The sequence below is a fragment of the Monodelphis domestica genome, chromosome 1 (genome assembly GCF_027887165.1).
Source record: "Monodelphis domestica isolate mMonDom1 chromosome 1, mMonDom1.pri, whole genome shotgun sequence".
In the NCBI taxonomy this organism is placed as follows: Eukaryota; Metazoa; Chordata; class Mammalia; order Didelphimorphia; family Didelphidae; genus Monodelphis; species Monodelphis domestica.
The window spans coordinates 434,688,905-434,704,255 of NC_077227.1; the positions used below are offsets into that span (position 1 = coordinate 434,688,905).

At 36.0% G+C, this 15,351-nt stretch overlaps 2 protein-coding genes across 9 annotated transcripts in view; one reads left to right on the plus strand and one right to left on the minus strand.

Annotated features, from left to right (window-relative positions):
* Positions 1-15,351, minus strand: part of FAAP24 (FA core complex associated protein 24) — a 141,837-nt gene that overhangs the window by 34,663 nt on the left and 91,823 nt on the right. The window lies entirely within an intron of this gene.
* Positions 1-15,351, plus strand: part of CEP89 (centrosomal protein 89) — a 189,012-nt gene that overhangs the window by 17,984 nt on the left and 155,677 nt on the right. For 2 of the 4 annotated variants that reach the window (XM_007474766.3, XM_056812204.1), the window contains exons 6-7: positions 4,393-4,418; positions 5,697-5,751. The exons of 1 other annotated variant lie outside the window; for it this stretch is intronic. In XM_007474766.3, coding sequence (XP_007474828.1) covers positions 4,393-4,418; positions 5,697-5,751 — 81 coding nt within the window. Of the gene's footprint in view, positions 1-4,392; positions 4,419-5,696; positions 5,752-9,785; positions 10,264-15,351 lie in introns of those variants that run through there. One more of the 4 variants, XM_007474767.3, reaches the window with a different exon arrangement.

Consider the following 15,351-nt stretch of genomic DNA (forward strand, 5'->3'; position numbering starts at 1 on the left):
TTTTTGACAGTTAATATACATTTATTAAACACCTTCTTTATGTCAGGAACTGTGCTAAGTGCTGATGATACAAAGAAAGGCAAAAGACAGTCCTACCCTTGAGCTCAGAGTTTTAATTGAATGTCTCATGCCATCCTAGTTGAGTTTAGAGAGCATCTGATTACATTGGTGAATCCCCACTCAAACAGATTCTTCCCAAACATTGTGAGATGCACTATACCTGATATATACATTCTGGTAGAGAAGAAAAACTGAAGCCCCCAAACCTCAGAGAATTACATTAAGAATAACTAGGGGGGGGGCAGCTGGGTAGCTCAGTGGATTGAAAACCAGGCCTAGAGAGGGGAGGTCCTAGGTTCAAATCTGGCCTCAGACACTTCCCAGCTGTGTGACCCTGGGCAAGTCACTTGACCCCCATTGCCTAGCCCTTACCACTCTTCTACCTTGGAGCCAATACACAGTATTGACTACAAGACGGAAGGTAAGGTTTAAAAAAAAAATAGAATAACTAGGACAGTGATCAGAGTACCAAAAAATCCCCAGAGACAAGATTAGTCCTAAACAATCAGCAGCCAGGGTCAGCCTGGGCATGAGCACTGAGGTAAAGGATTATAGTTAAGGGTATATGGAGCAGGAATTTGTTTGATTGTGCATATTGTTGCAAGGTTCTTTCCCCCCTTCCCCCAATGGTCTGAGGGTTAGGGTGAGATTGAAGACAGAAAAAGAAAAGGTTTTTGTCAATTTAAAAATTAAGTCAATAAAAATTAAGTTACAGAGAACCTAGATTTCCAAGACGTAAGGGACAAGAGCAAGACCAGTGCAGACATGGGAGCTTCACTTAGCAAAGGCAGTGAGGGGATACATGAAATTAAACATATTTGGTTTAGTCCACAAACAGGCCAGTTCAGAGTTTGTGAAGGGAAATAATATTAAATCAATTGGGAAAAATGGATTAAAGTCATATTGCAAAAGGCTTCCAATACCAAATAGAGGATTTTATGTTTCTGTCTCAGAGGCTGAAGGAAGATGCTGGAGATGATTGAATAGGGAATTGGCATGGTAAAGTTTTATTTAGGATGATTGATTTAGTAGCTCAATAGAGGACAGACTGGAGAGAAGACAATAGAAGGAGAAAGAGCAATCAGAAGGCTATTAGTAGTTCATGTAAGAGACTATAAGAAGCATTAAACTCCAGGAACTCCCTATCATCCTGGAGCATATAAAATTCCCTGCTTAGTATTTAAACCTTTTCACAACTTGGTACCTTCCTTCTTTTGTAGTCTTCCTACATCTTATATCCCTACCCCAAATACTTTCTGTTTTCCCCCTTGTGTTCATTGAACAAGATATTCCATCTCTTGACTCCAGGCTCTTTCTGACTATCTTCCATGCCTATGGAGAAGCCTTCCTGATGCTAGAGGAAATGAGGTGGTGCTGTGGATAGAGAGCTAGGCTTAAGGATAGGAAGATCTGCATTTTAATCCAGCTGCCTCTACCTGCCGTAAAATAATTTTTTCCAAGGTCACTTAAGCAGCATATGTTGGAGGTGAAATTTCAGTCTGGAGTCCTTTGAATTCAGAAGAAGTTCTTTTTCTACTATACTATGTTTCTTTCATCCTATCTTATATTACAGATGAGCAATGTGATATGGTAGATTGAGAAATGAACTAAAATTTAGGAGACAAAATCTAGTATTGGCTTTGCCATATACTAGCCATCTGACCTGCTATGGGGGCAGCTAAGTGGTGCCAAAGGGCACAAAGCATCAGGAGTCAAGAAGACCTAAGGTATTATCCCGAGCAAGCCACTTAACTTCCATCTGCCTCAGTTTCCTCATCTGTAAAATAGGGATAATATCATCTGTCTACAAGGGTTATGAGGAGGATGAGATATAATGAAATAATAATTATAAAGTGCTTAGCACAGTGTCTGGCAGATAATAAGTGCTATATAAATATGATGATGGTGATGATGAAAAAGATGTAGTTTCACCTCTTTTGGCTTTAGTTTCCTCCTCTGGGAAACTAATGAGAGGCTCCTTGGAATAGCCAAATAAGTCCTGGAGTTGAAGTTAAGAGATCTGCATTTGAACTCTGCCTTTGACATTTACTTGCTCTTTGACTGTGGGTGAATCACTTTCCCCTTCTGAGCCTCAATTTTCTCATTTGTAAAGTTATACAGCAATACTCGTGCTACATATATTTTGAATTATTGGGGGGGGAGGAAGGTCCTTCTAAACACTTAGAGCATTTTAGAAACATGAGTTACTATTTCAGCTTTTTGTCCCATTTGCTGTATCTTGGAGTCAAAACCATTGAGTTTGACCCTTAGGTCTGCCCTTACACGCTTATTATTTTGGGTTGATCTTGGCCTTTCTATTGCCTTTTTTTGGTAACCTCATTATTTAGCACAGCACTTTGAACATTGTAGGCATTTACTAAATGCTTGTTTATTAATTAAGTGTTCAATTCACAGGAGAAAATAAATGTTAAATTCAGTAATTCTAGCTTCAAATACCTTTTTTACATGCATAACCAAAGTGAACCTGAAATTTTCACTCATGAAAGTAAATATTGAAACCTACTTATTTATTTTTTAAATTTAATTTAATATTTATTTTTATATTACATTTATTTTATTTATAACAGATTTCCACATAAGTTTTCTAAAGTTATATGATTCATATTGCCTCCTGCCCTTCCTCCCCTCTCTTCTTCAGGAGCTGACAAGCAATTCAGTTTGGGTTATACATGTATTATTACACAAAACTTTTTTCCATATTATTCATTTTTGTAAGTGAATAATCTTATAAAACCAAAACCTCAAGTCATATACTCAAATAAACAAGTGATAAATAATGTGTTTTCACCTGCATTTATACCATGAGACCTATTTAGAGGGCACTCATGGTCAGATATGCCAAGGGGAAGGGATATATGCTGTTCCTAAAGAAAAGGATTAGAAGAATAGAACTGTATTTATTTTAAAATTTACTTTTTTTTTTCATTATCAACCATTCAGGTGTCAGTGAATACAAACATTTCCTCTTACAGAAAAGAAAAAGAAAACTGTAATAAGAAACTTGGACTCATAATTCCATACACTTTTTTTGTTTTGTATATTTTAAATTTATATGGTACTTCCAACATTGCCCTGCTTGCCAGTGTCCTCTTCTGAACTTCTTTCTGTTCTTGTGTGTGTGTGTGTGTGTGTGTGTGTGTGTATTTTTTAACCCTTATCTTCTGTCTTAGAATTGATACTATTGGGGGCAGCTGGGTAGCTCACTGGATTGAAAACCAGGCCTAGAGAGGGGAGGTCCTAGGTTCAAATCTGGCCTCAGACACTTCCCAGCTGTGTGACCCTGGGCAAGTCACTTGACCCCCATTGCCTAGCCCTTACCACTCTTCTGCCGTGGAGCCAATACACAGTATTGACTCCAAGACGGAAGGTAAGGATTATTAAAAAAAAAAAAAGAATTGATACTATTGGTTCTAAGGCAAAAGAGCAGTAAGGGCTAGGCAGTTATGGTTAAGTGACTTGCCCAGGGTAATACAGCCAGGAAGTGGCTCAGGCCATGCTTGAACCTAGGACTTCTCCTCTCCAGGCCTGGATCTCTATTTACTGAGCTACCAACTGCCCCTTCTTGTGTATTTATTTTAAGTGAACTTGAGATCATAATTATCTTAACTTAATATTTGGAAAAAAGATGAGTTGTCTTGAAATTCATTTTTTAAATGTGAAATTTAAGGAGTGAGATAGAAAAATTCCTATTAAGTTCACAAAAAGTATGCAAGATCTTAATACTTAGTTGCTGTTGAAATCTAAAATATGAAATAAGTACATTTGTAAGAAGAAGTAAGAGATGTCATAAGGTAGTTCAAAGACAGCATTCTCATCCCATGTTCGTCACTAAGTAACTGGGATCTTGAACAAATCCTTTTTTTCTCTGGGCATTACTTTCTTCCTTCATAAAATTAAGAGGATTAAATTACATTTTCTCTGAGATTCTATGATTCTGCAATCTATTTTCAATATTTTTCTTATGTTAACAGTTTAAAAGGATAATAAGCAGCATAACATAATGGTTAGAGTTCTTGACTTGGGGTCAAGACTTCTTTCTGTTCATATATTGCCTTTGACATTTGTTAGCAAGGTAATTCAGTGGACCTATCCACTAAGCCATAGACAATTTAATATCTGCACTGGTGGAAGGAGTTCACAAATTGAGAGTTCTCTACCATGTTGCTTTCAGCCTTTCCTGAATTAGCATCAGTTTAAATAAATGTTATAGAAAAAAGTACTCTTTGGGGATTTGAATCTGTATTTTTTAATGACAGCAAAATTTCTTTCTTTGTTCTTTTTAAAAGTTCTATTTTATTTTTTTATCAAAAGGCAAACATCCTCTTCAAAATTTAAAGGTAAGACATAAATAATTTTTAAATTGCTAATTAACTTCCTATAATAATCATTAGATGCCTCTTATGGCTTAAAGGTGCACGATTGATTTTCCATTAGAGAGGTTGATTTCACTGCCTTTATAACAATTAAGAAATTCAATTTTCCTTAATTTTCATGATAGAGAAAAAATATTTCAATTTAGAAATAGCTGAGTTTTGATGAATATAGCTCTAATGATAACTGTAATTTCTAAATCTAGAGATGTTTCTTTCATTTACTCAGCAATACTTTATCACGTGCTACTGTTGTTTTTAAATGAGTTTTTTTCTAAGTAAAGTTGATTCAGCCTTTTTAGTAAAAATTAGGAGCATAATACTCTCCCCAAAATATTACTAATGAAAAAGATTATTAAAATTCCAAAATCTCTACTTAGCCAGTTATTGATCCTGTTTTGAATGCAATGAGAAAAGAAATTTTCTGTTGCATTCTTTTCTAAGATTTTGAAAAAAAATTTCATCACCATTTTTTGAATTGCTGCTGCTTTCTTCAGTATTTCAGAAGAGTTGCAGTTTCATTGGTGTGACTGCTGTGGATTGCAACTTCTTATACTTGCCAGAGGTGAATTATCTCAAATAGAAATATTCATTACCTTGTGATCAGCCTTTAGGTGATGGAACTTTTAACACTCAATTTTGTTGGTCTTCCTATAACATTCTTAATGCCAACTCATGCTCAAAGTCCTCCCAGTTTGGTAGGACTTTCCAGAACTTGTACTCACTCCCTCTCAGACTCTAGGGTCACCTTCATATCATGTAGAGACATCTGATTAGGACTTTAGTGGCTGAATGTTTGAGTATTCAGGTGAAATACTAATGTAAAGATGATATTTTGCATCTCTGTTTTATAGTTTATAGCCAGATAATGAAATATTTGGCTTAAGAAAGGTAATCTCTGGAGTCTTAGAATCCTTATCTAAAAGAACCACTCAAGACATTTTGGTCTGAGTACACAGCTACTTGATTGACTCAAGAGATGATAAGAAAACTCTGAAAACTTGACTTGTACTTAATTTTTACTAACTAATAGGAAAAATCCTTTTTATGGTCAAAGATTATTTTATCAGAAATATAACATATTAAAGTTCTTAAAACTATAATTATTAGCAATGAAGTAATAATGAAAAAAGTTGGATCTTAATATGCATGGTAAATAATAAACTTTATGTTTTGATGATTATGCTTCTTTGTCTTTTGTGGAAGAAATTAGGATTTTTATCTTTTTACCCTTTCCTCCTCTAGGATGAAAAACTATCTGCTGAAAATGTAATTTTTGAAAAGCCTCCACCATTTCCAGGTAGATTTTTATTGATTTTTTGATTGTTAACATGATTGCAGATATTACACTTAAAAAATTTATAAGAGTAATCTTAATTATGCCAAAGCAAAATGTTCTTTTATTATTTTATGTTTCTGATTTCCGGCTAATGGAATGTGATGACAAGGGTTGATATGGTTTCTGTTACAGTCAAGAAAGAAAGTATCTACATGTGGAGTGTCCTCAAGTTCCAGGTGTTGAGCATAAATATCTAGAGTCACTTTTTGGGGAATAACTGAGTGTGACCAAGTTTGGGGAATACTTATTCCCTTTGCCAGATTTTTGTATTTTATCATAAGTCTGAAAATATCATATCCTTATTGATATGAATAGCACCAGGGATTATGTGCAAGTCTTTAAATGAACAGTTATTCATTTAGGTGATATGACTAGTATTTCATTATCTAATGACTCCTATGTGTAGTTGATGCTATGCTCATTGATTTAAGATTCTTAATTCTGTAGAGGTTCCTAAAGAAGGTATAAAATTACTCAAGAGTTTGACCTAACTAGCTACAAGGAAAAAAAAAACAAGTTAAGGAAGAATACTTATTATCTTGAACATGATCTGAATGTAGTTGGGTGAAGAATACATAGAGTTGGTCTGTTAATATCTTAGATAGGCCCTATAGATGAAAATGAGCTGAGCTCAGTTTTGAATAGGTTGTATAGGTTTTAGGAAATTGTTTATCCTTTTTAGGATCCTAGGCTTCTCCCTGAAACAAAATTTTTTTTAAAGAAGCAGTAATGTTTTTTCGGTAATGCTATTTGGAAGACTTTGAGTAATGAGATGCTAAATGTAGCCAAAAATTTAAAAGTTTCTAATCATCTAAAGATTGATGAAAAGATGGTAGACATAAATAGATAACAGTATATTATGAATAATAAACTGCATACTCAAAGTAACATTAAAGTTATTATTAGATTGATAAGATTGTAAAAGGAGGTGGGCCAATAATCATGTAGGAAGAATATGAATTAACATTAACAAAGGATATATACCTTGCACCATAATATTTAGGTCAAAGCCCAAAGACATTTTAGTCATTCTCTTTGCTCTCAAATATTAATAATTACTTCAATGCATCTGTAATCTCATCAATTTGGGTACTTCCTAGCAGATCTTTGATAAGAAGAAAAGCCTCACATATATCAGAATATTTATAATATGACATTTTGTGGAAACAAAAACTGAAAACAAACAAGATGCCTAGAATTATGATACTTAAGTCTGTCTGGGATAGAGACTATCTGGGATTAGTGTCTGTCCATCATTTTCATTTATCTGGGATAGGGAGTTGTGCTGAAGTTGAAAGGGAGGAGAAGAGGTTTAATTACCTTCAGGTAATGTTTTAGTGACCCCAAACTTTCCATGAAAATAAAGGCTCATCTTTTTATGCATTCTGTTGATGTTACTCTGTAGGAGTAAGACATGTAGTCAACTATCTCCGAAGAACTGAAAATAACTATTATACAGAGGGCAATGGCAAGGCATACGGTGGTTGCGAGGAAATTGCAACATATAACCAAGGAAAGACTTTAATGAACAATAAGAGTGAAAGATGTCATCAATAAAATATGTGCCTGGAATAGAAGATGGGACAGTCACGTAGTAAGAACAAAAGACATGTAGACAACCAGAATGCTATTGTCAGGAGAAAGTGAGGAAATCCTTTAGTCTTTTGGGTGGATTTCCTGTGATGGTTTTATGTAGACAAGCGTTTCATAGAATGGGCAAGTATAGAATGATAGAATGGATTTTTATTTGTATTGTTAGAGGGAATATCTAAATGAATCTAATCAGAGATTGTAGGGATTTCTAACTTTTTTTTGTGTCATGAACTCCTTTGGCTATCTGGTAAAACCTTTGGGCTCCTTTTAGGAATAAGGTTTTTAAATGTATAAAATGATAAAGGATACCAATTATTTTGAAATGTACTTATCAAAATATTAAAAAATAAGTTTTTAGACCTTAAGTTGAGAATCTCTGAATTCTAGGGTATATTTGAGAGTATAGAAAGGAATCTAACAGACTTTCTCAAATGATATCATAAAGAAGAAAAATTTGCTATCATAGAAGGTAAAGTGTAGAGAATATGAGATCCAATTGTGATGACTATAGAAAAACATTAGTTTGGCAAAAGCAAAATACTCTTTAAAGTACTTTCCTCCAACAAGTTGTTTCTTGCACCTATGTCAAAATTATATAATATTTCATGAGAGAAATGACAAAAGGTAAACCTTATTCAGCCCTCTGATATTACATGAGTATAAAGCAGGGAGATATATACTTCTGCAAATATGCTTGTTGCTGTCATGGAAGATATTCATTATAGAGTTAAAGTCAGAGAGAAATTTACTAGAGATTATTAAGTCTATCAGATGCTCCTGATTACGGGCAGTACTATTTTTATTTATTATATTTATTTATTTTTATTTCATTAAACCTTGGGTCATTTTGGAAGTTCCTAAATGATATTCCACAATCACTCAAAAGTGTTTGGCTTAAATTATCTATGTAGGGAAAATCAAATGGGTATAGATTGCCTATTGTCTAGAATAGTGGTGTCAAACTCAAATAGAAACATTGACCAGAAGCATAAGGATTCCTCTAGGATGCATTTTTACTTAGAAAATCATACATGTTTATTATTTTTATTGTTAGAATAATTCAATTCAGATAGAAATTAAATTTTAATGTTTTGGCCTGCACTCAGGGATGTTGTGGGCTGCATGTGGCCAGACTATGAAATATAGTTGAGTATTTATGAATAGACAACCACTAGGAGTCATCTATCAGTTCATCTAATTGGATAGATATTGCAGGGAAATGGACATGAAATTGAATAGACAGGAAAATTAAAAACAAGTGTCATGAAAATCCAGAGAGGAACCAGTATCATAGGTAAGAGAATGGTTAGTCAAATGATGCTAAAAGAATGAGGATTCAAGAGGCAGAACTAGCAGAAAGCAGGACAGCAAACTCCTCTATCATACTTTCTTCAAATAGATCTAAAAAATGTACCAAAGTTAATCTTAATATGGAAATTCAAGAGGAAAAAAAGGCACAGAATCACTTGTCCAGCTTAGTTTGCATAGTGATAGAGACTGAGAGGTCTGTGAACAGTGGGAATGGGGTCTGACCAGGGTGTGGAGTAGAGTGAGCGGAGCACTTAGTTCAAGGAGCAGGTTCTGCTTCTTGACACGAGGAGGTCCTAGACCTGTGTTGGTGAACCTGTGGAATACATGCCCAAAAGGGCACACTTGCAGTTTCCTGCCAGTTTTTTACTAGAAAGCCAGAGGGACTTGGGGTAGAGCTGTTCCCTCCACCTCTTCATGCACCTGAGGACAATTTCTTTCATCACCCACCTCTCTGTCCAACAGCCCAATGGGAGTGCTTCCTCTGTCTCCTGTCTGGGATAAGGTGCTAGGAGGGGGCTTATGTGCTGCATGAGGGGCAGCACAGATGGCAGCCTATTGACTCTGGGGTGAAGGTGATTCCTATGGTGGGGGTGGAGAGGAGCAAGGTTGGAGGGGTGCATAACTCATAGTGTGGCACACAGCTAGAGGGGAGTGTAATGCTCATGTGCCTCTCATCACCGACCCTTTTGCCCAGTGGCCCAATGAGAGCACTTCCTTCCTTCCCTGCCTGGGGTAAGGGGGGACCAAGGGGTGGAGGGCCAGGGATTTGGGGTGGGGGTAGCACTTGGTCTCTGGGGGGGGTGGGCACGACACTTGGTCTCTGGGGGGTGGGCATGGAACTCTGTCTCTAAAAGATTCACCATCATTGCCCTAGACCTGGGGAGGACATATTTGGATATGACAGTATGAAGTAGTATGGATGGGGTGGGGTATGGGGGGGGGCAAGGTTATATGGATTCAGAAGCCAGCAGCAGTGATATGCCTCACCCTTCAGGAGTGGAGTCATGTCTCTGTTCTAACTTCTCACCCCATCTGAAGCCTAAAGAAGATAAGAATTCTAGTCCAAAGGGAAACTTGCAGTTATATTCTATGAACCAGTAGAGCTTTCCAGCCAGCAGATGGTGGATAAGACTGGTAGCAGTCCACTGTAGCTTAGACACAAACCCAGAACTCAGTCTGAGGGCAATAGTCTTTTCTCTTAATCTGACCATTGTGGGAGACTTAGAAACCTGCAGATCCCCAGTCTGAGCTGGCCTTGGAGTCTGGAGTAATGTAACACTTAGTATCCCAAGAAAATAACATTAAAACCAGCCCAGACCTTGAGCCTCCAGAAGTACCCAGACTCTAACATGAATTCTGAAGTCAGGAAGGAGACTAGAAAAATGAGTAAACAAAAGAAGAATCACATCATAAGAAGCTATTATGATGCTAGAGACAAAGAAGACATGAACCTAGGAGAAGAGAATGACCCCAAAACATCTACCAGGAAAGCCCCAAAGAAAAACAGCTTGAACATAAATTCAACTAGAATTTCTGGAAAAGATGGAACAAGAATTAAAACACTTTTCTGTAAGTGAAATTAGAGTGCTTAAGGAAAAAATTGGGGTGGAGTGAGGAATGAGAACTATGGAATAAAGAATTGGAATGGAATTTAACAACTTCAGACAATACATACAAAATCTAGCCCAAGTAACAAATTCTCTGATGATCAGAATGAAACAAAGAGAAATCAGTGATTTCATGAAACAACATATTAAAACAAAGTTAATAGGTTGAAAAAAAGTAAGATATTTCATAGCAAAAATAGGTAACCTAGAAAATAAATTGAGGAGAAAAAAAATTTAAATCAGTGTATTCTTTGAAAGCCATGTCCAAAAATACTCTTCATCATATTGCAAGAAATCTAATGCCCAGATCTAAGAACCAGAGAAAAAACTGGAAATAGAATCCACTAGTAATCTCTTGAAAGAAACCCCAAAATGAAAACTCTTAGAAATATTATACATAGAATACAGAACTTCTAGATCAAAAGAAAGAATTCAGACACTGATGAACCACAATTAGAAGTATACATTATTTGGTAGCCATTTCTATGAAGTAGTGGAGAGCTTGGAATACAGTATTCCAGTAGACTTATAGTCAAGAATAATTTAACCATCAAAACTGAGTATAATCCTATAGGGAAAAAATATATCTTTAATGAAATAGAGAACTTATAGGTGTTCCTAAAGAAAAGACCAGAGCTGCATAGAAACTTTAAAGTTCAAGCAAAGAAGTTGAGAACCATAAAAAGGGGAAAATGGACTAAAATAAATAAAATAAAATAAAGAATTAAAATGGGATAAATTGCTTAAATTCAAATGTGAAGTGATGATATATGTATATATATATATATATATATATTATCCCCTTGGATCCTGGTTATCATCAGAGATCATACAATCTACTTGGACAAGACTTAGGGAGGTTTTATTATGTTTTGAAGATCTTAAGAGAAGACTAGAAGGAGAGAGGAAGAGGACTATACTAAATGGGGAAAGGAAAGAAAGATTAACAAAATTATCTTACATAATCAAAGTATACAAATAGTACAAAGTAAACAAATGAATAAGGAAGAGGGGGTTGAAGGACCAGCTTACAGCTTGACTTATATGAACTGAAAGGAGGGAAAGAATACACACATAGTTGGATACAAAAATACATTTTACTCAAAAGAGAATTGGAAGGAAAACATGAAGAGGAAGGGGAAATTAGGAGTATTGATTAAAATGGGGTTTATTACTAAGCAAAACAAACTAATAGCTAAGTTATTCCTCTTTAGAGGAATTAAATTAAAACTAGTTCCTTATGAGAGAGATGTATAAGAATGGGATTTTAAGTGGGTTCCATTAACTTAGAAATGGCTAAACAAGTTATGGTATGTATAAATGAGATAGAATACCATTGTGCTGTAAGAAATGATGAAAGGGGGGACATCTGGGTGGCTCAGAGGATTGAGAGCCAGGCCTAGAGACAGGAGGTCCTAGGTTCAAATGTGGCCTCAGACACTTCCCAGCTGTGTGACCCTGGGCAAGCCACTTAACCCCCATTGCCTAGTCTTTACCACTCTTCTGCCTTGGAGCCAACATACAGTATTGACTCCAAGACAGAAGGTAAGGGTTTAAAAAAAAAAAGAAAGAAATGATGAAAGGGATGGTTTCAGAGAAACCTGGGAAGACTTATATGATGCAGCAAGAAGTGAATAGAATTATGGGGGAAATTTATATAATGATAGCAATAGAGTGCTTAAAAATGCTTAAAATATGCATGTATTATCACAAACAACTTTGAAAATTAAAAATACTAAACATCATGATAACCAGCAATGACTCCAGAGGACTAATTATTAAATGTACTGCCCATCTCCTGATAATGAGGTGAAAGACTCAAATTTTAGAATGAGACATATTTTTAGACATGGCCAGTGAGGGATAGTTTAGCTTGAATATACATGTTCGTAACTGTTTTAAAATTTTTTTTATTCTGACTCAGGGGTAGATGTGGATTAGTAGGGAGAGAAGGTGAATTTTTGCTGACTGGAAAAAATAAAAGGTTGGGGATTGAGAATAGGGCGTTAGGTTTAGTAATTAATGATTATTGGTAATTATGGGAAGAGAAGTTTCACTTGAGTGATGTTTTTGTAAAACAAAGTCTGAAAATTGCAGGGGCAATCTGCTGGTCGAGATGGAATGGAATAGGATTGAGGCTACAGGTAGAGAGTAGCTTTTGTGAGGATAGCAATTATTCTTCATCACTGACTGGAGTAAGGACCGAGAATTGGGGATGGTTTCAAGGAATTGTGAAGTGTAGGGAAGAGACAAGGTAGCTGCTGAGAAAGAACAGTAAAATATGAAGTTAGGACTAGAGGCTTGAGGGCAAAAGAGAAAATAAGAAATATTTTATATTCCATATATGGAAGATACACAGAATAAGAGAAAATCAATTAGAGAGGAATAAAAATTTGGCTGCATCAAGGCCCAGTTGAAATTCAATAATGCAAATTTGTAATGAAGTAATATATAAGTTACGTCTGTCAAGGGAATTTTCCTATGTTGATGAAATTATAGGTCTAGATCAAAAGAAAAGAAAGTTATAATTCACTTAAACTCTAAGACTAAAATAGAATAACATATCCTGTTTATCACTTTAGTGTTATATTTCAGTGTCTGTACCTTATGTGATTTCATTAATATGAGTAATATTAATAGTGAAGATCATAACCAATCCATGCTTTCTATCTTTATTTTTTCAGTGTAATACAATAATGATCTTCAATATTAAATAGATCAAGTGTCTTTTAACCTGGTAACCTGGTAATTCAAAATATTAATTTAATCAGCACATTTCATCTTGAGTCCCAGATGTTCCCTGTAGTCTTTTCCTTTGGACATTCTGGAATAGGCTTTATTTTCAAGGTAGTTCTGAAGGGAGCTTGTCCAGTAGATCTGCCACTCTTGTTACAAGTTACTTGTGAAGATTCCCAAGTAATTCTGCTAAAATTTGCCAATAACAAGCCTCAATACAATTTATTACAACCTCCTAAATTTGCTTTTCCAGGAACTAGTTCATGTGGTGAAAACTATCTTAAACCTTATAGATCGAACCCCATTAACAGAGCTACGAGAATAGCAAATTAGGAACACAGAAACTTCAGAGAATTTAAGTTTTTACATACCCTTTCCTTTCTTTTCCCAAACTGTACCAGACATGGACAGTGTCATTCACGAGCTGAAGGAAGAAAGCCTAACTTTGAAAATGAGCCCTTCCATCCCTTAGTATTGTCACACAGATACTTCAAAATAGGAAAAGAGTGGGGGCAGCTGGGTGGTTCAGTGAATTGAGAGCCAGGCCTAAAGATGGGAGGTCCTAAGTTCAAATTTGTCCTCAGACACTTCCTAGCTGTGTGACCTTGGGCAAGTTACTTAACCCTTCCACCTCCCCCAGTTACCTAACCCTTTCCACTCCACTAATTTAAAACCAACACACTGTATTGACTCTAAGAGGGAAGGTAAGGGTTTAAAAAAATAGGAAAAGGACATGATTCTTTACAATTATTGATGCAATTTTATGTGTAAAAACTATAATCCAAGTTTGAGAATTATTCCTAAAACATACTTGAGCCTTGTTTAGAAGCTAATTGAATACACATGAACAGACATACATGAACACATGAGCACACCCTAGTTCTTAGATTTCTAACATCTTGCTGCTTTCTCAAAGTTTACTACTTCACTAAATTTTTTTTTTAACCCTTGCCTTCCACCTTGGAGTCAATACTGTATATTGGCTTCAAGGCAGAAGAGTGGTAAGGGCTAGGCAATGGGGGTCAAGTGACTTGCCCAGGGCCACACAGCTGGGAAGTATCTGAGGCTAGATTTGAACCTAGGACCTCCCGTCTCTAGGCCTGACTCTCAATCCACTGTGCTACCCAGCTGCCCCCACTACTTCACTAAATTTTAAGAAACCCTTATCGTCTGTCTTAGAATCAATACTAAGTATCAGTTTCAGGGAAGAAATGCAGTAAGGACTAAGTATTTGAGGTTAAGTGACTTGCTCAGGGTCACACATCTTAGGAAGTTCCTGAGGCTAAATTTGAACTCAAGACTTCTTGCCTCTAGTCTGGCACTCTATTCACTGAGCCAGGGCTTAGCTGACAACCCTCCCCTCCCCCCATTCCATTAAATTTTATTTTATTTTTTCCTTTTTTAATTTACAATATTTTTTCTTGGTTACATGATTCATGTTCCCTCCCCTCACCCCCACTCTTTCCTTACCCCCTCCCAAATCCAACAAGCAGTTCCACTGATTTATACCTGTATCATTGTTCAAAACTTGTTTCCATTTTATTCATATCTGCAATAGAGCGATCCTTTAACATCAAAACCCCAATTATATCCCTATCACACTACGTAATCAATCATATATTTTTCTAATACATTTCCATTTCCACAGTTATTTCTCTGGATGTTGACTGCATTCTTCTCACAAGTTCCTCTGAATTTTCCTGGGTCATTGCATTGCTGCTAGTAGGAAAGTCCATCACATTTGATTGTGCCATAATGTATCAGTCTCTGTGTACAATGTTCTCTTGGTTCTGCTCCTTTCACTCTGCATTAATTCCTGGAGGTCATTCCAGTTCCCATGGAATTCCTCCAGTTTATTATTTCTTTGAGCACAATAGTATTCCATCACCAACATATACCACAATTTGTTCAGCCATTCCTCAATTGAAGGGCATCCCCTCATTTTCCAATTTTTTGCCACCACAAAGAGCGCAGCTATGAATATTCTTGTACAAGTCTTTTTCCTTATTATCTCTTTGGGGTACAAATGCACAAGTGCTATGGCTGGATCAAAGGGCAGACAGTCTTTTAGCGCCCTTTGGGCATAGTTCCAAATAACCTTCCAGAATGGTTGATCACTTCACAATTCCACCAGCAATGCATTAATGTCCCAATTTTACCACATCCCCTCCAACATTTATTACTTTCTTTTGCTGTCATGTTACCAATATACTAGGTGTAAGGTGGTACCTCAGAGTTGTTTTAATTTTCATTTCTCTAATCAGAAGGGATTTAGAACACTTTTTCATGTGCTTATTGATAGTTTTTATTTCCT